General features: G+C 43.5%; 1 protein-coding gene across 1 annotated transcript in view; it reads right to left on the bottom strand.

The window, feature by feature from the left end:
• sbf2 (SET binding factor 2) overlaps positions 1-23,970 on the bottom strand; it is a 316,027-nt gene that overhangs the window by 118,739 nt on the left and 173,318 nt on the right. Inside the window, 1 exon segment of the mRNA XM_034163256.1 lies at positions 2,061-2,129. Coding sequence (XP_034019147.1) covers positions 2,061-2,129 — 69 coding nt within the window.

The following is a 23,970-nucleotide window of genomic DNA, read 5'->3' as shown; positions in this document are numbered from 1 at the left end:
AGGATTGTCTTACAGACATAAAGACATGGATGACCTCTAATTTCCTGCTTTTAAACTCAGATAAAACTGAAGTTATTGTACTTGGCCCCACAAATCTTAGAAACATGGTGTCTAACCAGATCCTTACTCTGGATGGCATTGCCCTGGCCTCTAGTAATACTGTGAGAAATCTTGGAGTCATTTTTGATCAGGATATGTCATTCAAAGCGCATATTAAACAAATATGTAGGACTACTTTTTTGCATTTACGCAATATCTCTAAAATCAGAAAGGTCTTGTCTCAGAGTGATGCTGAAAAACTAATTCATGCATTTATTTCCTCTAGGCTGGACTATTGTAATTCATTATTATCAGGTTGTCCTAAAAGTTCCCTAAAAAGCCTTCAGTTAATTCAAAATGCTGCAGCTAGAGTACTGACGGGGACTAGAAGGAGAGAGCATATCTCACCCATATTGGCCTCTCTTCATTGGCTTCCTGTTAATTCTAGAATAGAATTTAAAATTCTTCTTCTTACTTATAAGGTTTTGAATAATCAGGTCCCATCTTATCTTAGGGACCTCGTAGTACCATATCACCCCAATAGAGCGCTTCGCTCTCAGACTGCAGGCTTACTTGTAGTTCCTAGGGTTTGTAAGAGTAGATTGGGAGGCAGAGCCTTCAGCTTTCAGGCTCCTCTCCTGTGGAACCAGCTCCCAATTCAGATCAGGGAGACAGACACCCTCTCTACTTTTAAGATTAGGCTTAAAACTTTCCTTTTTGCTAAAGCTTATAGTTAGGGCTGGATCGGGTGAACCTGAACCATCCCTTAGTTATGCTGCTATAGACGTAGACTGCTGGGGGGTTCCCATGATGCACTGTTTCTTTCTCTTTTTGGCTCTGTATGCACCACTCTGCATTTAATCATTAGTGATCGATCTCTGCTCCCCTCCACAGCATGTGTTTTTCCTGGTTCTCTCCCTCAGCCCCAACCAGTCCCAGCAGAAGACTGCCCCTCCCTGAGCCTGGTTCTGCTGGAGGTTTCTTCCTGTTAAAAGGGAGTTTTTCCTTCCCACTGTAGCCAAGTGCTTGCTCACAGGGGGTCGTTTTGACCGTTGGGGTTTTACATAATTATTGTATGGCCTTGCCTTACAATACAAAGCGCCTTGGGGCAACTGTTTGTTGTGATTTGGCGCTATATAAAAAAAAAATGATTGATTGATTGATTTTTGCAAATCAAATGGAGTCTAACTGGGGTAAATTCAGTTGACTGCACATTATTTGGAAATGAACACACCTGTCTACATATTAGGTCCCACAGTTGACAGTGCATGTCAGAGCACAAACCAAGCATGAAGTCAAAGGAATTGCCTGTAGATCTCTGAAACAGGATTCTCTCAAGGCACAAATTTGGGGAAGGGTACAGAAACATTTCTGTTGGTTTGAAGGTCCAAAACGCACAGTGGCCTCCATCATCTGTAAATGGAAGAAGTTCAGATCCACCAGGACTATTCCTATGACCCTAAGCACACAGCCAAGATATCACATGAGTGGCTTCTGGACAACTCTGTGAATGTCCTTGAGTGGTCCAGCCAGAGCCCAGACCTGAATCAAATTGAACATATCCAGAGAGATATGAAAATGGCTGTGCACCAACGCTCCACATCCAACCCGATGGAGCTTGAGAGGTGCTGCGAAGAGGAATGGGCAAAACTGCCCAAATATAGATGCGCCAAGCACGTTGCATCATATTCAAGAAGACCTGAGGCTGTAATTGCTGCCAAAGGTGCATCAACAAAGAATTGAGTAAAGGGTGTGAATTTTTATGTAAACGTGATTTTTTTTTTTTTGAAATTTGCAAAAATATCAAAAAAGTTTTTTTTCATGTTGTCATTATGGGATGCTATGAGTACAATTTTGAGGGGAAAAATGTATTTACTCCATTTTGGAACAAGGTTGTAACATAACAAAATGTGGAAAACGTGAAGCACCGTAAATACTTTCCAGATGCACTGTAAGGGATACAGATGTGCTGAACTCTTGCTTGCATGCTGTACATCATCTTATTCAGTTAATTTCCTCACCCGATAAAAGGCTGTTGACAGTGGCAGCAGTGCAGCAGCTACAGTATACTCCTCTGAACTGGAACAGTCCTGTGGGTCAAACACAAACAGAGATATGAGAGCCAGGCATGATATGGCAAAGCACATGTTCCACAACTCACTGTATATTGTCCATCCATGGCCCAACAGAAGCACCATATGTTCCCAACATAGATGGCACAGCAGGACCAGAGCAGAAAACCAGCCAAGCGGCATTTTCATTTTGTTTCATGAGTTCATGTCAAGAAATTTTTTTCCACTTGGGAACAGCATTGCAGTGTTTTAGGTGCAATGCAGTTGGAAATGTTTATCTACAAACATATTCAGAATAATAAAAATCTTAGTGTCTTTCATCTCAACTGATATACTGCTGTGCATTGGAGAGAAAAGCTGAGGGTAAAAAAAACTGCTTCAACAAATGAAATTCTCTTACATAAAGACCATGTGATCTGTTAAATGTCTGGGTTATGCTCAAAAGATGACTGCCAAAAGCATTCACTTGCTGTTATTTCAACATATGCTTTCAATAGCCTTATATAATAGCCTTATATAATCCCGGCCTTGACAAAGTCAACTGAAGAACAATCCTTGAATTTCTTGGTAGTTGTATGAGTTGTAAGTTGTATTCTTTATGCTGCGTTTACACATAACGAAGACAAGTCACAAATGCCATGAAGTACACATTCTTGGCCGCTGATCATGAATTTGATGATTCGGGGCAGAGGCGTCAAGTCTCCTCAGGAACTGTTGCAAACTGTTACCACGCGTTACGATTAATGGCACATGTTGCTGGAGAATTATCAGGAACCATTACGCATGGTCAAGAATAATGTTCCGTGTTGTTGCGCGCTGTTGCGCGTAACAGCGCATCGTTAAGTTCTGTCACGTTGTGAATGAGGTGAATTGTCTCCACACACACACACACACCCATATTCATCCAACCGTTGCTAACAATTCAGATCGCTCCAGTTTTTCAGAAGAACTTTGTGACTGCATGCGTAGTTGGGCTCTGTGCCATGGAGTGGCGCAGAGAGGAGGAGGAGGAGGAGACGGACACAGCCAGATGTGTGGCTTCATGTGGCTCTCGTCTCGCGCGTTTTCCCAAACATCAGGTGCACGCAGCAGGTGGACCACCTGCAGGAGCGCGCTGTAGAGCACTGAAATGAGACTTAGCCGACTTGGTGTCAGCAATCAAACTGAATGCAGTGCAGCAGGGTTTAATTGTGCACACGCTTCTTCCTCCGCTGGACTGGAGGAGGTGCAGAGATGTCTGGCTGCACATGAGGCTCCTCTCGCTCCTCTGGCTCAGACTCGTTCTCCTGCTCATCGGTTACAACAGCAGATGGAACATCTGCAGAAGCGTCCTCAGGAGCATCAGCAGGAACTGTGGAACGGCTGACTTCGCGTCACTGTTCCTCTTCGGCATACTGCATCAAACTGACCGCTGTGGAGCCGAGTTTAATTATGCGCACGTGACAGAAAACCGATTTGTCATGGCGCGCAGTGAAATGTGACGCTGCATTACAAGTCGTGTCAAAACTTGACAGTTTCCGTGTCACTTCGTAATAACGTGTGACAGTTTGGGCTCCAAGAACCATCACAGGAACCACTACGAACGCTGTCACGTTCTATTAAGGATCACTAGTCATCAAGACGGATCAATACGCTCAGTTGTGACCTCCACGACATGAGGAGAAATGAGGGCGGTGTGTGACATTCGTGGAAGATTTTTTTTTGACAGGCAAAAACATGCTCCACAAATATCAAGATTATCACGCACCAACACGCACTATTAAGAAACCTATTCAGATGCGTTAAGTCACGTTAAGAATGTCAGGAATGTGTCATGAATGACAGAAAAATGACATTCGGAACGCGTCTTGCTTATGTGTAAACGCACCATTAACGGACATGCCATGCAATTCTCAATTAATAAATTCATTAAAACTACAGTGTGTAGGATTCAGTGTCATCTAGTGGTGAGGTTGCAAACTGCATCATCAGTCACAATTTTGTTTCCCCTTCATGTTTTCACTTCTTTGGTGAAGGGGGATACATGTTCCTCAATATGTATTATCCCCCATTTCATAAAAATGGGGGTTCTCAAGCTTGTTAGCCTGCACTAGCCACCAGTAGATGGTGGAGAGGGGAGCAATCACAGATTCCTCTTCTTTTTCCCTTCTGTCTTCCAGCCGTACTACAAAATGTGAAAGGCTGAGTAAATGTCATTTTGGACTACTGTCTCAACATGGTGGTGCAACATGGTGAACCAACATAGTGGCCTACTACCGTGTAAATATGAAAGGTTCATTCTGAACTTATGAAAAAAAATTGTTGTGGGTAATTATACATTATATAATGGTTGAGTGGATTCTTGTCATTTGATTGATGCTTTGTATATCACGTGACATGGATTATTCATCCCATTTGTGTTGAGTTACATTTACTGTGCAAATTTGGTTCCATACCATTTGTACCCTTGCACACTGCGAACCCCGCCCACGCACACACTAGTGGGGGTGATGTTTAGCTAAACATGGTGGAGTTTGTTTTGCTGACAGACAACGATTTGAACGTGCTAATTGATTATGCTAATTCTAACACACACACACACACACAAATTCATTGCACCATAAGCCATCTGGAGGCATGAAGAGCTGTTCGGATGAAAAGTTGGACAAATTTCTGACACAATTTTTCCCTGGACAGAAGAAGTACACAAAGTCTTTTTTTTGGAAGTATCACAGACTATCCAACTGTTTTTCCAAGTTGAGTGAGCACAATTTTGTACTCCTATTTAAAGTTTATGTCAAAGCACCAGTGATGCAGAGCAACATGTAAGTCCCTTTTCTATTATGTATAAATGAGTATAATGTCAAATGACAAGGATCTATTTTAGCCATTATATAAAACAAATAATGAATGTTTTTACATTCTTTCAATGCAACGAATATTTAATTTGGTGAAAGCTGGAACTTACCATTCAACTCAGCTTTGCCTCGTTGAATGGAACATTCTTACTTTCACCTCATGAAATATTCGTACCACTGAACTCATAAACACATTATTTGTATATTAATGCACAGATGGTTATAAATGCTATATTCCATTTCTACTAATGAACACCCCTAAATCCTACACACTGTAGCTTTTTGGGAGTGCCTAATACCCAGTTGGTTTCTGGATTGATACAAAAGGAAAAAAAAAAAAACCCAGAAAACAATTTAGTTCTTGTTGTTAGTGTCTTTTTTTTCCTTTTCAATCATAGAATTGTTGAAACTTTCCCATTCTGGGCTTGCATTCTAAGGAGTGTATTTGCTTTGCAATTGTGTGAGATGAAAATGCAGTGCACTTAATACTGCATTCAAAAGAATGGTATTAAGACAATGAGCACTTTAAAAGGCTCAGAGCAAAGGGATTAGAGGCCAAAAAAGAACTTTTTATACAGTAACAGCAGATAACGACAATAGGGGAACAGGAGAAGAGGATGCAAGTTGGACAGGGAAGTGCTTCATTCACATGAAATTGGATCTCTGGTAAGCTTTGTGGAGTTCTATTTCATTCCTCCTGACCGCCAGAGGGCGGTGCTTTAGCACCTGGATAACTACATGTGCGCAGCACAGAGGTCGAGAATATATACCAACAAAGTCACACCATTGAATGTGACCTGGGTGACGTCACTGGTTGTCTTTATATACCAGACGCACCCAGCGCTCGCTTCTTTTCTACATTCTCGCATTCTTAGAGGTTGAGAACACATTTAGCTGCCACAGCTAAAGACAAGGATGCGAGACACGGCTTCACCGTTTTTTGTATTCTTTGACGTCTGTCGTGAGTATACCTTCCTAAACGCCGGGTGCGCGCCTTGCCGCTGCCCTGCTGAGTATTTTCCTCTGTACACATTAGCTGTGTTGTTTCGATGAAAGCTGGCTATTTGTTTAGTTGTGTCGCTAACCCCGTTAACTACGTGGTAGTGTGTGTATCAGAACCAGTATAGTGTACTGTGTTGGGCTTGCCGTGAGTGTTTTCCACTCCTTGAAGTACTTTGTCTGCACTGCCGCCATTTGCTAAGTTTAACAGCTCCGCTAGCAGCTAGTGTTGTCGTCGTTGCTCTAAGTGACTTAGCACTTGGGCTGTGAGTTTTTTCGGCTGTGTGCATCGTGTTATTACTGTGGCTGAGTGTTTCACGCGCCGGGCTTTGTATTAGCTTTTACACTGTGAGTGTTTCAAGCTCCGTTCCTCGTGCCGAGTCGACGGCTGTGAGTGCTTCACACTCCGTGCCTCGTGTCAACGCGACAGCTGTGAGTGCTTCACGCTCCGTGCCTCGTGTCGAGTCTGCGGCTGTGAGTGCTTCACGCACCATGCCTCGTGTCAAGTCGACGGCTGTGAGTGCTTCACGCTCCGTGCCTCGTGTCAAGCAGACGGCTGTGAGTGCTTCACACTCCGTGCCTCGTGTTACTATTTACACTGCATGTGATTCACGCTTTGTCTTTCCATTTGTAACCATCAGGGCTTGCGTTAGCCATCTGCATGCAGTCCACAATGTTGACAGGGCCTTTGTTGCATGGTTGTAGTGCCTGTTTGGCTCCCTTGAGCCCAGATGATGGACATATGTTTTGCCCCTCCTGTCTTGGGATCGGACACCTGAGGGAAGACCTGACTGGCGATGCCTGCCTAAATTGTGCCAGCATGTCACTGGCAGAGAGATCTGCTAGACTTGTGGCATTGGAAAGTGGAATATCTAGTGCGACTTTGGCCTCCAGCCCCAGGAAGGACCCAAAGCGCCGTAAACGCCCACAAGCAGGAGCCCCTTCTGCTAAGAAGGTTACTCATGACCATGCTTTGGCTGAAAAGGTCGAAACGTTGACTTCCGAGTTTGCTCAGATTAAGTCCTTGCTTCTGAATCTACAGCCTAAGGATGCAGTGACAGTTCCTGCTGTCCCTAATGAGGCTGATCAGACCAATGTAGTTACTCAGCAGGAGGACGATGTCGTGTCTATTGCTGCAACTGATTCCTTGTACATGACAAGTGATATAAACTGTGTGGAGGATGAGGATGAGAGGAGTCTTTCTCCAAGCCATTCATTAGTGGGCTCTCATACCTCCGAGGCAGAGTCCATGCCGCAAACCGAACCTGGACTATCCTTTGTCAAGCAAGCTGTTCAGTTGGCTTTATCCAGGCTTGGGGTCGACAATCCCCCTGCGGAAACCACCGCTTCAAGTGCCTTTTTCAAAGTCACTCAGAAGCCTGAGTTCAACGTTCCAGTTTCACAACCATATATCGAGGAGCTCCACCGATGTTGGGCGGACCCCAAATCATTGACCCATCTATCACAGGACTGCAGAGCCCTTAGCTCTATGTGTGATTCAGCGCAGTATGGTCTGAACCATATGCCCGCCGTTGACAGAATTATTGCAAACCTGGTTGTGGCTCCAGCTGATGCTGCTCGGCCGGATGCCCGCTGCCCACTCCCTCAGTGTAGGGTCACTGATGACCTCCTCACCAAAAGCTATGACATAGCTGCTCGCATCGGTCGCCTAGGCAACTCACTGTCCCATTTAGCCCTTGCCCTCTCAAAGTCTTTGAGGGAGGCAGAGGTTGATGATGCTACGCAAAGTCTTAGTGATGCCTCACTCCAAACCTTTGCTTATATGTCCAGAGAGCTTGGCAGACTGATGTCAACCCTTACCATCACTAGACGTCAGGTGTGGCTTGCGCAGTCCCCCCTTTCCGAATACTGCAGAGGCACACTCCGTTCGCTGCCGGTTCTTCCAGGCCAAGTATTTGGAGCTGCGGCCCAACAAACTTTAGAGCATGCTGTCGAGGCTAGTAAATCTCGGCAACAGTTTGTTGACCTACACCGGTCTTCCAGACCTCAGCCAGTCAGACGTGCTACAGCTTTTCACTCTACATCCAGGCTTCCGCCGACTCCCAGAGCTGCACGTGCTTTTGCAGTTGAGGGCCAGCTTTCCCAGCAGCCTGCCTTTCGTGAGCCTACGGGCAGACCCCCGAGAACTGAACGGTTTCGCAGAGCTTCCAGTAATCGCACCCAGAGGTCCTCAGGGATGCGAGGCAGAGGTGGTCGGGTCTGACTGCCAATGTTTGGCCCCCAGCCGTTTTTCACGAAATCAACTCAGCCACTGGGAGGCTCAAGTTCAAGACCCATGGGTCATTTCAACCTTGTTCGAAGGTTACAGAATTCAGTTCGGATGTCGTCCTCCAAAGTTCAATGGGGTGAGGATGACTGTTGTTTCCAACTCGGTGCAGAGATTTTGGAACTCCTGGAGAAAGGGGCCATAGAGCCAGTTCACAGATCAGACCAGCTCAGGGGGTTCTATTCAATTTACTTCCTTGTTCCAAAGAAGGATGGCGGCTTTCGTCCTATCCTCGATCTCAGACGTCTGAATCGTTATATCAAAGTGCTGCAGTTTCACATGCTCCGCACAGTAGACGTCCTTCAAACTATCACACCAGGAGACTGGTTCACAAGTGTCGACTTAAAACATGCCTATTTCCATGTGCCAGTAGCGCCTCATCACAGGCAGTTTCTCTGCTTTGCTTTCGAAGGTCAGGCATACCAGTTCAGGGTGCTTCCTTTCGGCCTCTCTCTTGCCCCTCGTACATTTACCAGATGTATGGCTGCAGCACTAGCCTCACTGCAAGCTCTTGGATTAAGAATCCTACCCTACTTAGACGATTGGCTTGTCTGCGCTCCGACTCAGGAGCAGGCGCACAACGACACAGCTCTTCTACTGAACCATGTTTCTCATTTAGGACTCACACTGAACTTTGCAAAGAGTTCTCTTGTTCCCAGTCAACAAACGACCTTCATCGGCATTGCCATCAACTCCCTGACTATGACTGAATCGCCATCCCCGCAGAGAGTGGACGATGTAATTCGTCTCGTCTCACACATTCAACGGGCTGTGACACTGCCTTTTGGTTTGCTGCTCCGGTTGATGGGCAAATTGACTGCAATGTCGCTAGTGGTACCTTTGGGACTTCTGTTCTTACGTCCCCTACAGATTTGGATCAACAACCTAGGCCTCAACTCGAAGTTGCATCAGCACAGGCTTGTACGACTCTCCAACCAGTGCCTTCTGCACCTCAAACCCTGGGGGAACGTGGACTTCATCTGCAAGGGTGTCCCTCTAGGCTCTGTTCCTTCTCGCCGAGAGGTGGTTGTTACAGATGCATCACTCAAAGGTTGGGGGGCCGTGTGGAATCACAGGATGGTGAGGGGTGTCTGGAGTCCCCAGGAGAGACTCCAACACATAAACGTGCTGGAGCTTCATGCTGTGCAACTGGCTCTCAAGCATTTCCTTCCAGCCCTGAGAGGAAGACATGTTCTTGTCCGGTCGGACAACACGTCAACAGTCTATCACATAAACCATCAGGGGGGCACCAGGTCCAATCACTCATTGGCAGAAACTCGGAAGCTTCTCTTATGGGCGTTGCCTCACCTTCAGTGTCAGAGCAGTTCATCTGCCCGGTGTACAGAACAGCGCAGCGGATTTACTCTCCAGACAGAAACCACCACCGGGAGAGTGGAGACTGAACCCGATTGTGGTCCAAATGATCTGGCAGAAATATGGTGCAGCGGAAGTGGACCTTTTCGCTTCAAGCACCTCGACACATTGCCCACGATGGTACTCCCTCTTGGAACCAGACAGCCCGCTGGGGCAGGATGCATTGGCTCACCCGTGGCCGGATTGCCTCCTTTATGCCTTCCCTCCTCTCCCGCTGCTGATGTTGACACTGCACAGGATAGATCAGAGCAGCCACAGGGTGCTGCTGGTTGCTCCATTCTGGCCTGGGAGGATTTGCTTTCCCATGATTTACAAACTCCTCGAGGGAGAACCTTGGGCTCTCCCGGAGAGAAAGGATTTGTTGTCACAGCTACAGGGGAGGATTTGGCACCCTCACCCAGAACGCCTTCAACTGTATGTGTGGCCGTTGAGGGGCCAGACTCCTTGTTAAGTTCTTGTGACCAGGCTGTTGTTCAGACTATCCTTAATTCACGTGCTGTTTCTACCAGGGCTTTGTATGAAAACAGATGGAAGCTGTTTGCGCGGTGGTGTGAGAAACAAAAGTTAGACCCGGAGCATTGCCCTGTGCCTATTCTCCTCACATATTTACAAGAACTGCTGGAGAAAGGACTTTCTGTCGCTACCTTGAAGGTTTATGTTGCTGCAATCTCTGCCCGGCACGTCTACGCTGATGGCCGGTCAGTGGGTTCACACCTCTTAGTGTGTCGTTTTTTGAAAGGTGCTCTACGTTTGCAGCCTCCAAGGCTTGCACCCGTACCTTCATGGGACCTTCCTCTAGTCCTGGAAGGTTTAAGCTTATCCCCTTTCGAACCAGTTGAAAGTGCTGATCTTAAATGGGTGTCAGTGAAGACTGCCTTTCTACTTGCACTGTCTTCGGCTAAGCGGGTGGGAGAGCTCCATGCCCTCTCAGTCGCTGGGGACTGTTTGTGATGGAATTCTGACGGATCTGGGGTTACGCTGTGGCCTAATCCGTCCTTTTTACCCAAGAGAATTTCAACATTTCATGTTAACCAGCCAGTTTCCTTGGCTGTGTATGTCCCGCATTCTGATCCAGGATTATCTGTTTCAGGTTCCCTGTGTCCTGTCCGAATGTTGAAGCAGTACATTAGTGCGACTGCTGGGATCTGGAAAACGGATGCCCTGTTTGTGTGTTACGGTGATCACAAAAGAGGCTGTGCTGTCTCAAAGCAGCGACTCTCGCATTGGGTCGTGGATGCCATTTTACAAGTATACAGGTCCAGAGGTCTTCAGCCTCCTAAGGTTATGTGCCATTCTACCAGAGGGGTGTCCACCTCCTGGGCTGCACTGAGAGGTGTCCCTTTGAGTGATATTTGTGCTGCTGCTACGTGGGCTTCGTCCTGTACCTTCGCCTGCTATTACAGACTGAATGTGGCCGCTCCTCCTGCGGTGACTTCGGCGGTGTTGTCTGCCTCCACTCCCCACTGCTGATGCGATGTGAGTGTGACTCTTCGTGACCTTGTTGGTATTAAGTCATCCAGGTGCTAAAGCACCGCCCTCTGGCGGTCAGGAGGAATGAAATAGAACGAGAGATACGAATGTAACTACGGTTCTATGAATTCCGGATGACCGCCAGAGTTGCTTGTCACTCAGAGTCTTGCGAGTTCATTCCGAAAAGAAGCGAGCGCTGGGTGCGTCTGGTATATAAAGACAACCAGTGACGTCACCCAGGTCACATTCAATGGTGTGACTTTGTTGGTATATATTCTCGACCTCTGTGCTGCGCACATGTAGTTATCCAGGTGCTAAAGCACCGCCCTCTGGCGGTCATCCGGAATTCATAGAACTGTAGTTACATTCGTAACTCTCGATTTATTTGCTTAACTCTGTAAATGAGAATGGCCAGAGGAAATGTGATTTAAGACCAAAGAGCAGCACTAAATCTAAACTGGTGCCATGTGTCATAACCTTTAGTAAGACCTCAAAAAATGTGTGCATAGCACACATTTTGACAAATCTCTCATACAACACAACACAACACAGCAATAGTCGTTTATTTGGCCGGCGACATAGGAAGAGCAATGTTGTATGTTCTGACATTTGTCTGTAGTGAGGCACACAGAGGGAGAAAATGCAAAACAAATTCTGGAGCTAAACATGAAAGGCCTGCTCCCACATGGACTAGACAGCATGCTTTCTGATTTAGTTAACTTTTATACCCTTTTTTAAAACAGTTATTTGTGCTGTGGTAAAAATTTCCATCTTGGAGCAGCACCAAAGCATTGTTTACTAGCATCCTCAACAATGTGCAGGTCATCTCAGTTCACAGACCCTCAATAACATTAGAACAACAAGTGGAAACAGGCAGAAAAGTGTGAATATTTAACAAAACAGCAATTCCTGAAAAATAAGCCTGGAGTTGCCTGATACATGTCATGCATTTCCTTTGACAGATACTAAAAATAATGGACTCTTCTGCTTCATAAAACTCGTGAAAGCTACAAAAGGCTGGTTCAACATACTCACATTCTGTGTACAGCAGACATAATCTTGTTTACTTTAAAAACAACCTTATCACAAATAAACCCCCCACCATAATCACCAGTAAGTGGACAGCACGGGTAACTGACTGCTCAAAGGTCCTGGAGGTCAGCCAACAAAGTAAACAGATAACTGCGAAAAATTTGGTCTGACATTTGACTGATGAAAAGTGAAAGTTCTCAGCTTTCCAAAATGCACCTTTGTCAGTGTGTTGATTTTCCATCAATAGTTAGCTGCATCTTTCAAAAACCAGCTCACAAATCACAGCTGATAAAGCCGCAAATGCCACCTGTGTGGTGGATGTACGGCAAGAAAAACAGGCGTTTTGGAAATCAGTAAGGGTCATCTTCTGATTCACAGATGGAGCTGTGAGGTAGTCAACAGGACAACTTCCTGCCACCTCTCTCGAAAATAAATGACTTTAAATATTTACATTTCCAGTCACAGCACAGCCACTGGCAACAACACAGTCATGCTTACTGTATGTTGTCTGAAATTCTCATTATAATCATAAGACAGTGATTTGACTGTGTTGATGACCATGGCAAAAATGTGTACGCAGCAATTTCAGGAGGAAACAACTGGATGTTGAGTGTGTTTCATTTCTGTTTATGTGGACACCCTGCAGTCTTCCTTCCCTCCCATTATTAACGGAACGCCGTGAATTTTCAAAGTTCTAAGAATTTGAATGACTAACAGTTATTGTGTCTTCAACACGTAGACAGCAAGCAAAAACAAGAAGCTTCAGCATGAGTCTGAAACAGCAGAGGATGTGAACAAACAGTGGCTTCCTGTGATTTCCACACAATGTAGCACTTTCCAGGAAAACAGCGATGAGCTGAAACTTACGGTATGCTTTTATGAGACTTTTGGGGCTACAGACGTGCAGTTATTTTTTCTTTTTACATAGAAGCTGTGAGCCTAAACTGTGGATGATTTATGAATGGAATGAGGAATATGTCGCACATTTGACGTTTGCAATATGTTGGGCGAGGGGGGATAGACAATACCAGTGCTGATGTTTATCAATACATATTAGTGGAAATTATAGGTCAGGTCAGTTGTAGGAGCATCTCCTGGTGCTGTGCATTGCCGCATCAACCACAATATGGAAACTCTGTGAGTTCTGCATAGCAAGAACCCCGGCACACGAACAGCCCATGGCCATATTCCAAAATTAACCGCCTATCTGCCGCAGTCAGGTGAAAAGTGGGCATCCTTTTAGCCTTCTCCAGTCGTAGGGGTCTTCAACAATGATGCATGCTGGATTATGCACATGAGCAGAAACACGTAGCAGTTTCCTCACAAAGCAATTAGTGTGCTTCATCTGAGTCTCTTAGTAACCGCTCCTTTGACACAAAGTATGCTGGCAGCGTTAAAGGATCTTCCAAAGAGACTGAAGAAAAAGTCATCATTAGCCTGGATCCTAGTCTTGATCCAGGACAACTGCAAACCCAGATGCACCAACTTCTCACTCAGCTTCTCAGTTGGTGCAAACAAGGCATTCCTTGATTCTGCCAATATCATAGCATCGTTTGAGCAGTCAAAGTCAGCAAACCTTTCCTCACTGACAAAGGTGTCTAAAATGCTGGTCTCCACAACACCTAATGAATAGTCTACACACAGTTATTTGGGCATGACAAGGACACTGTGTGCCATTTCCCAAGACACAAGACAGTCCTTCAAAGCCACTAAGCCAAAAAGGGCAACGTTCTCACAGCATTGGACTAATTTATGATCTGAATAAAATAAAAATGTGGCAAATGTGGCATTGATTTACTGACACAGGTTTAACATGACGAAAGTGCAGCAGAGGAATTCAATTATTTAAGATGTTACAATCTTCTGATGAGAGGTGGGATAGAGGCTATAAACTTAATCATTGGGTAACAGTTTGTCAGACATTAATGAATTGTGGTTCATGGCATGTATTTTTGCACATCCATCAACGTCAGACTGTTGTCTGGAAAACTCAGACTCATACCAGTGTAGCCACTTCCCATGGACCTCTTTCCTAATCCCCTCACACAGTAAAATGCCATTTAGAATGCGTTTGTGAGCGCAATCACAAGCCCCATGACCATGAGAGACCAGAGCACTCATAATCCTATTCGACAGGAAATAGCTGGGATGCCAGGATACATCCACAGCAGGACTCATTCCCCCACATGGCTTTTGCCACGTTCACTTCCAAGAGCTGCAGCACTGACTGATGCACACACAGATAAAAATGTGATTAACTAAAATGCCTTAATGGGGGCAGATAATTTGCTTGACTCATTGAAGACAGCAAGCAGACAGAAGACAACAGATGCTTACAGAGTGACGCCAGTCACTGTAAAATTATGGCCATAACAACTTGTATAACATTCCGAAAGTCTGTACCACCAGTAAGGACCCAAAGTGATCTGTTTATTTGTCCTTAACAGAGTTGAAGTGCAGATGTGGATGTTGTTTTGCCAAAGTACAAATAAAACTGAAAGCACTGGAATAAAATTTAACAAACATGAATTAAAACTGATTCTAGATCTGTAATTGTCCCATAATCAAATCAACTTTTAATTTTTTTTTTTTAACCAAAGGTCTACCTTTCTGCTCAATGTTACTGAAATCGATTCATATCGTTAGCCCTATTCAAATGGAATTCATTTTACATGGTGGAGGTGGATTAATGCCATTTTACAACAGGATATCTGTAACAGTTTATGGTTGATTCAAATATAAGATAGAAAGCTCAGTATAAATGACACAAATAGGAGAGGCTACTCAACAAACAAGCCTGATGTGCCCCATCACTCCTCAACACAAAAACAACAACAAAACAAACAAACAATGCTGAAGAGAATGGATTCAACTCTACAGTAACTTGCGGTGGTCTAAGCTTCTGTCAGCTTCATGGTTCTTTTTCCCAATGTTTGGGCTGTGCGCAGAGTTGCATGCTTTGCACAGTGTAGTGGGCTTAATGTACGAAAGCAGGTGGTCCGAACACCTCTCATACAAACACAAAACAATCCATCCCACGGACTTTGTGGCTTTATGTTCTAATGTGCATGCCGACTTGTGCATCCCGTTAGCCATGTGCTCTGTCTGCATGCTAAAAACAAAACAGGCAGACCAATGATGCAAAGTGAGGGAACACACAGAGTTGAGGAGCTGGCACGCACATGAGCATGATTTCAATGATGTGATGTGTGAACAGAATAATACGCTGATGGTCATCTTCCAAATGCTTCTTTCAGTGTCTCCGTATTTGAGAAAATGGGGTGAAAACTTTTTCCAGAGAATATTACAGATGTCTCTATTCACACAAGATCAATATAACCTGATGTAATTTCTATGGATCATTTTAAAGAAGGTAAAGAGCGTGGCAATTTTTATAGACACATAAACAAGCACTCAGTAAAAATGACTGAAACTGGATTAAAAATCAATAGTGAATTTTGGTAATAATTAGTTTACGGCAACTCCCCATATAAAATTGATCTTGTCTGAATAGGGCTTTTGAGACTTCCTGCTAAGAAACTTAAAAAAAGCAAGTGATCGCATTACTTCTGTGCTGATGCACACGTATGCAATGACAAGGCAGAAAATCACCTTACTGTAATGACCCACTGCAATAGGCACACGTGGCCCTATTGCAGTGGAAGCATTTGAAGGAAAATACTGATTGCTAACAGACACAAAACTGTCTTTCAGTCCAAACCTGACAGCTAAACTATAATACTGTAATTGGCCTCATGATGATGACTGTTGTGAATGTCACATCAACATGTATGCCAGATATCCTAATGAGTCATCACGATGTCCAAGCAACATTTTTTCGACAACACGTCATTTTGGCTTTGTGAGTGCTGAGGGGGGAATTGTCACGTAGCTGGGCGTCTAAAGGAATGAAGTAAATGCAGAATATAAAAGTAATTATTGGCTTAGTATTTTACTATTTAGTTCCTTTCACAACTCATTGGAGACAAATACCTCACAATCAAACTGGGACTAACAACTGAAAGCTAAAGCTGGGGGGGGGGGGGGGGGGTGTGTGTGTCTGCCTGGCTTCTCTGCCAAAGAACGAAAAGCTTTTTTTTCCATTTTTAGTTTAATTTATTGTGTGTGTGTGTGGTGGTGGGGGGTGTTTGGTTTATTAAGATGCATGTAAATGTTTAAATAATAACAGATTACATAAAACTGCAATGTTAATAAAAGAGCATATACGAGGTCTGTTAGAAAAGTATCGGACCTTTTGTTTTTTTTGCAAAAACCATATGGATTTGAATCACGTGTGATTGCATCAGCCAAGCTTGAACCTTCGTGCGCATGCGCGAGTTTTTTCACGCCTGTCGGTTGCGTCATTTGCCTGTGAGCAGGCTTTGTGTGAGCAGTGGTCCACCCCTCTCGTCGGATTTTTATTGTGAATAAATGTCTGAACGATTTGGAGCTTTGCTGCATCAAATTTTTCCAGAAACTGTGAGAGACCTCCAGGTGGACACCATTCGGAAAATTCTGATGGCTTTCAGGGACGATTTTATGGGGATTACACAAATTAAGGAGTGCTCCAGCTAGTTTAAAGACCGCCCACAGCGGCTGAGAGCGCAGTGCACTCCGAGCGCCGATCGACAGGCTGAAATCCTGCTGAAACAACCAGATCATTTCCAAAGTGAAAGCTTTGTTGATCCAGGACGTTGTCTGACTTCCACAGAAATGGCAGAAGACGTGGACATCAAGACTTTTTCGGCACATTCCACTGTTACAGGACTTTTTTTTTCATGGAAAGAGAAGCGGAGGGATGCGCCACGGAGCCGCTCATGGCGCGCGACAAAAGTACCTCCGTGTTGGTCTCACAGGACGGCTTTCAGATGGCTTTCGGTGGCTTTTCAGTCGTGTGACTATCTGAGAAATTGTGCATGAGCTGGACATGCCAGAACATGTCCTGTGAGGCTTCATCACGGTGTTGCTTTGCGCCATGCGGCTCCACCGCGACGCACGGAATTCCTCCGCACGTCTGTCTCAATGTACCAAAAAAGTGCAGATGTCCACGTCTTCTGCAATTCCTGTGGAAGTCAGACGACGTCCCGGATCAACACAGCATCCAGTGTGGAAATAAACGGCACATTTCACTGTTACAGGAGTTTTTGTCATGGAAAGAGGAGCGGAGGAATTCCGCACGTTGCGGTGGAGCCGAATGGCGCAAAGCAACGCCGTGATGAAGCCTCACAGGACATGTTCTGGCATGTCCAGCTCATGCACAATTTCTCGGATAGTCACATGACTGAAAAGCCACTGAAAGCCGTCTGAAAGCCGTCCTGTGACGACACAAGAATGTCTGGAATGTAAAGACTTCATAAAAGTCACACTCAGTGAGGACTCCTTAATTTGTTTTGTTTTAAAACCTCTAGAAAAGGCTGATTGGAAACAGTAAGGCTGATTCAGGGCAGTAAAACATGAGGAACTACTAATAAAGGCCTGTCTGTACTCGTTAAGTAAATGCTCACTGACTCTTTATTGGCTGTACCAAAACACACGGCTTACTCTGATGAGTATAAAAGCACCAGAAAAGACATAGGATCTGATTTACTACGTAGTTGTCACAAAAAAGAAAAAAAAAAAAGTTAGAAAGCGCATACTGAGGACTGCATCATTCCAATGAGCAAAATAGCAGGCATTGTTCATTTAACATGTTTGTCTTCACAAATATCCAATTTAGGGTGTGTCCAACCAGGTGTCCAAAAATGTGTGTGTTGTACATGCAAATATGCGAGGTTTGCACATATAACACAATTTATCAAGGCTAAAGCAATTTCAGGGGTAGACATTGTATCTATAATTTGGCACATTTGAAAATTTGGTGGTTACATCCAGTGCTGTACAATCAATGCACCAGTGGTGGGCACAGATAACCAAAAAATTAACTTTGACAACAGATAATCAGATAACTGAAAAGTTATCTTTTATAAAGCTAAACCGATAAACCACCCAAAAATGTATCGGAAGTTACAAATAACCGATAAATTCCAGTATTGTCTCCGGGACACTTGCAACTACTAACAAGCTGATTTTGAGTTTTAACACCACAATCGCTTCTGGTAGCATCAAAAGCGATGACAGACCCAAACAAAGAGTCAGCACTTCTGTCTTTGAGCATCCTGCCCCCTACTAGAAGCTCCTGTTTACTACATGGCTTCCAGCACAGAAGCAAGCTGAGATGAGCCACAAAGCTCAACTCTCTCCTCTATCACAACGCCGTTAGGCGGAGGTCTTGGAAAATAAAGCAGTGCTGAGTTATGGTTTGGTGTATAAATAAAATTAATACTGATAGAATAACTCCATTAATGTCAATTCTGTCATTTGTACAAAGTTAAAATATAACATCTATCTTTTAAATTGAATAATGCACTAATTCTGAAGTTTTGTAACAAACACAGACAGATTGCAAAGGATTCTGGGTAAAATGTGCCTCCGCTAACACTGATTGGTTGACTCATTCATTCTATGTAAACCAACATGTTAATGTGAGGTGTGTTGGTGTTTACAGATAAATGTAAAATATTCCATTTTTTTTATTTGTAAAAAAAAAAAAAAAAGGGATAAGAAAAAAGCCAAGTTATAATTAGATAACCGTCGTATATAACCGGTGTCAAAAATAAATAGAACACTGCCATGATCTACTGGTGCCAGACGTTCAGTACTTAAGATGGGTTTACACTGTGCGAGTTTTGGCCCTTTTCAGCTGATTTTTCATTCGTCCGAGAATTTTTTGGATCGCACGAGTTTCAGGTTAATCCTGCATCGTTTAGTATACATGGAGTAACAAGCTGCGTTTAACATCTCATGACTACCTCCTGATCGGCGATCATATGGTCAGAAGAAAATCAAACCTGTTTGATATTCTGATCGGCTGTCATGAGGGTATCCCGCTGCTGAAGCGCTACAAGCATCCAACCTCTCGCACTGTGCCTGTGCAAACACTGCAGACCTGTCTTGTAATGTTTTTTTTTGTTTGTTTGTTTTTTTACTTTGTTGTCTCCCATCAAGAGTTTTTGTAAAAAATATAAAATACACGCAAACACAATAACAACGTCTATAAACCCAGAGAATATATTCATGAGAGTTTTAGGCACTAGAGTTTAATGCTGTTGTCCGTAGAGCCTGATCAGAGTGTCTGAAATGCATTTCTCCTGTCGTGAATGTATTGAGATTACCCTATCCTACCCATAATGCACCTGGACACAGCATGTCCACACTAAAACCTTAAAAATTAGCGCATTACTCCAAAACTAAAACATATATCTGATATTTTCACTTAATAAAACTTCAGATGTGACGTTAATTTAAATAAGTTGTCCGAAATTAGTTTGGTTAAAATTTGAACCATAAGTTAAAAATGTATGCCTCTGGATGACTTGGGTGATATTGCCCGTGTAAGGGTATGGGGTTAAAAGAAATTAGTTTTTTTTTCTTTTGTGACCAGTTCTCCTTTGACTGCAGAGGATAGAGCGGTTTCTTCTAGAAGCAGCTCTCCTCTGTTTGCAGAGGGTAGAACTACACATCTGCTACGAAACATTTAACAGGTAGGTGCTCAACTGATTTTAAATTTTATAAATGTTTGTAGCTGTTCAGCTTTGTTTACCATGTTAACGGTCTAAAAATTATCTGACAAAAATTTATCGGAAGATAATTAGTCTGATAATGGTTTTTAAAGTTATCTGAAAAGATAATCTGATAATGAAAACATTATCTTCGATAATTATCGGTTATCAGATTATCAGAACTGTGCCCACCACTGCAATGCACACACACACAAATCCTGTCACTCCCCTTGCTGCGTATGCATCACTTTATTTTCACTCATTATTAAGTTTCACACAGAAGCCATGATGCATAAACATTAATTTACAGTTACCTATTTATAAACAAAACATGCAGTGCCTAAAAAAAATAAATGTGACATTTATCATGTTTTGTGTCCAGTGCAGACAATATACAGTGGCTGACAGCAGTCAGCACCACAGTCTGTGATCAGCCCAGTGACTCGAATAGTATAAACAGCAACCATGGATATATAAAACAGCCTTACACTGACAGTTTAAGGTGAGCGGTGCTGAATTTGGGCTTGTGCCAAACACTGTACACCTCTCGTGACAAACCATTTTCAAGGCACCTAAATTTTTGATTTGGCAAATGCTCAGTAAATGACATTTCAGGCCAAATGTATGTTTGTGCTTTACTGTGCATAGCTGCAAGTGGCTGACTGAATTTCTTTTTGTGGTTACGGTCATTAAAACACACAAAATCCTCAGTTACATACTGCAGTCCACATCACGTAACCATTATTCTGAGTAAATTACTCACAAAATGTTCACCATCCCAACATACAAGACTTTGGAAAACACAGAATAAAGCACTCATTAAATGGGATCTGAGTATATCATGAATCAAGAATAGTACGTAATATCAACTTGTGAATCACCATTAAAGGTGCATTTGCAATTAAGGCAAACCTTTCCAATCCTGGTGAAATTAGATACACCAGATCAAACAGAACTCAATCAGCGAAAAAAAAATATTTTCCAATTATTTTCAAATAACACATTAACAGGTGCCAGCTGAAAGGATTTTGTAACCACAGCAGACATTCATGTGTGGGTCATATTTCGTCCTCATCTCTTTCGTTAGGCACTCCATGATAATTAAAAAATTGGATGCAAAATGAAAAAATTAATGTTAACATGACTAAATAGTAATATAATATTTTAAATAGTTTTTCTTACTTTTGAGATGTGCTATTGTCTTCAGTTCATTATACTTGTCAGTAAAAGCAACTTGCTAATGCTTTACAAGCAGTGGTGGCTACGCTTTGGAAATTAAAGAAAAGACAAACTCAATTCAAGCTACACGTAACTTCAAAACCAGACATACAGTGCATCAGGAAAGTGCTCACAGCAATTCACTTTTTCCACATTTTATGTTACAGCCTTATTCAAAATTGAGTAAATGAATTTTTTCCCTCAAAATTGTACTAACAACCAGTGGTGGGCACTGTTCAGCTAATCCAATAACCGATAATTATCAAAGCTAATGCTTTTGCTAGCGGATTAGCTTTTCAGATAACTTTGAGACCATCATCGCACCAATTATCTTCTGATAAATTTAGTTCCAATAACTTTCAGTCCGATAACTTTTTTTTTTTCGCTGGTAAAGTGAGCAAAGTTTAACAGTCAAAAACATTTGTAAACCCTAAAATCAAACATTTTAATCCCTGTCGTGTGTAGATCAGTGGTTTTTGGCAGAATGGCTGTCGCTTGCTGATGATGTCATCATTAAGCACAAAATGTGATTGGCCAGTCGATGCAGGGAGCATTGTGGGTAGTGTAGCTCAGCTTCACTTTGGACGTTACAGTGTTATCACTTGCTCGACACAAAAACAAAATGGACTAATTTTAACATTTTATTTTTTGTGGCACGGGATAATTTAATCGGCAATACTCAGTGAGAGAGAGGATCTCTCACGATGCAGCTGTGTACAGGGACTTTTCTTCATCGTTTAGACACGTTTGGATAAGCAGGACGGTGTATATGGATTATTTCTTCAGATGAATCCCACTGAAACTAACAGGTAAGAATTTATATTTACTATGTGTGTCTTACTCTGCCAATCAATGCATTATTGGACAAGTGTGTGAAAAAAGTAGCAGCTTTTTAGTTCGTACTTCTAATGCTGTGTTTTACTGCTTTTGAAAGATGATGAGTGTTTGTGGTTTTATTTTTTTATTCATTCATTTATTGTGCGTTCTTGTGTTTGTGATCCTTGAATTTAACCAGGAGCGAAAAGTGAAAATGAGTGTGTGAAGTGTGTGCGTGCGCACACACACACACACACATATTTTATATATATATATATATATATATGTATATATATATATATATATATACATACATACATACACACACACACACACACAACAAAAAATATAAACGCAACACTTTTGGTTTTGCTCCCATTTTGTATGAGATGAACTCAAAGATCTAAAACTTTTTCCACATACACAATATCACCATTTCCCTCATATATTGTTCACAAACCAGTCTAAATCTGTGATAGTGAGCACTTCTCCTTTGCTGAGATAATCCATCCCACCTCACAGGTGTGCCATATCAAGATGCTGATTAGACACCATGATTAGTGCACAGGTGTGCCTTAGACTGCCCACAATAAAAGGCCACTCTGAAAGGTGCAGTTTTGTTTTATTGGGGGGGGATGCCAGTCAGTATCTGGTGTGACCACCATTTGCCTCATGCAGTGCAACACATCTCCTTCGCATAGAGTTGATCAGGTTGTCAATTGTGGCCTGTGGAATGTTGGTCCACTCCTCTTCAATGGCTGTGCGAAGTTGCTGGATATTGGCAGGAACTGGTACACGCTGTCGTATATGCCGGTCCAGAGCATCCCAAACATGCTCAATGGGTGACATGTCCGGTGAGTATGCCGGCCATGCAAGAACTGGGACATTTTCAGCTTCCAAGAATTGTGTACAGATCCTTGCAACATGGGGCCGTGCATTATCCTGCTGCAACATTAGGTGATGTTCTTGGATGTATGGCACAACAATGGGCCTCAGGATCTCGTCACGGTATCTCTGTGCATTCAAAATGCCATCAATAAAATGCACCTGTGTTCTTCGTCCATAACAGATGCCTGCCCATACCATAACCCCACCGCCACCATGGGCCACTCGATCCACAACATTGACATCAGAAAACCACTCACCCACACGACGCCACACACGCTGTCTGCCATCTGCCCTGGACAGTGTGAACCGGGATTCATCCGTGAAGAGAACACCTCTCCAACGTGCCAAACGCCAGCGAATGTGAGCATTTGCCCACTCAAGTCGGTTACGACGACGAACTGGAGTCAGGTCAAAACCCCGATGAGGACGGCGAGCATGCAGATGAGCTTCCCTGAGACGGTTTCTGAGAGTTTGTGCAGAAATTCTTTGGTTACGTAAACTGATTGTTTCAGCAACTGTCCCGAGTGGCTTGTCTCAGACGATCTTGGAGGTGAACATGCTGGATGTGGAGGTCCTGGGCTGGTGTGGTTACACGTGGTCTGCGGTTGTGAGGCTGGTTGGATGTACTGCCAAATTCTCTGAAACGCCTTTGGAGACGGCTTATGGTAGAGAAATCAATCAATCAATTTTTTTATATAGCGCCAAATCACAACAAACAGTTGCCCCAAGGCGCTTTATATTGTAAGGCAAGGCCATACAATAATTATGTAAAACCCCAACGGTCAAAACGACCCCCTGTGAGCAAGCACTTGGCTACAGTGGGAAGGAAAAACTCCCTTTTAACAGGAAGAAACCTCCAGCAGAACCAGGCTCAGGGAGGGGCAGTCTTCTGCTGGGACTGGTTGGGGCTGAGGGGGAGAACCAGGAAAAAGACATGCTGTGGAGGGGAGCAGAGATCGATCACTAATGATTAAATGCAGAGTGGTGCATACAGAGCAAAAAGAGAAAGAAACAGTGCATCATGGGAACCCCCCAGCAGTCTACGTCTATAGCAGCATAACTAAGGGATGGTTTAGGTTCACCTGATCCAGCCCTAACTATAAGCTTTAGCAAAAAGGAAAGTTTTAAGCCTAATCTTAAAAGTAGAGAGGGTGTCTGTCTCCCTGATCTGAATTGGGAGCTGGTTCCACAGGAGAGGAGCCTGAAAGCTGAAGGCTCTGCCTCCCATTCTACTCTTACAAACCCTAGGAACTACAAGTAAGCCTGCAGTCTGAGAGCGAAGCGCTCTATTGGGGTGATATGGTACTACGAGGTCCCTAAGATAAGATGGCACCTGATTA

Source organism: Thalassophryne amazonica, chromosome 2 (genome assembly GCF_902500255.1).
Source record: "Thalassophryne amazonica chromosome 2, fThaAma1.1, whole genome shotgun sequence".
Classification (NCBI taxonomy): domain Eukaryota; kingdom Metazoa; phylum Chordata; class Actinopteri; order Batrachoidiformes; family Batrachoididae; genus Thalassophryne; species Thalassophryne amazonica.
The sequence above is the reverse complement of the archived record's forward strand: the minus strand, read 5'-3'. Positions and strand labels throughout refer to the sequence as shown.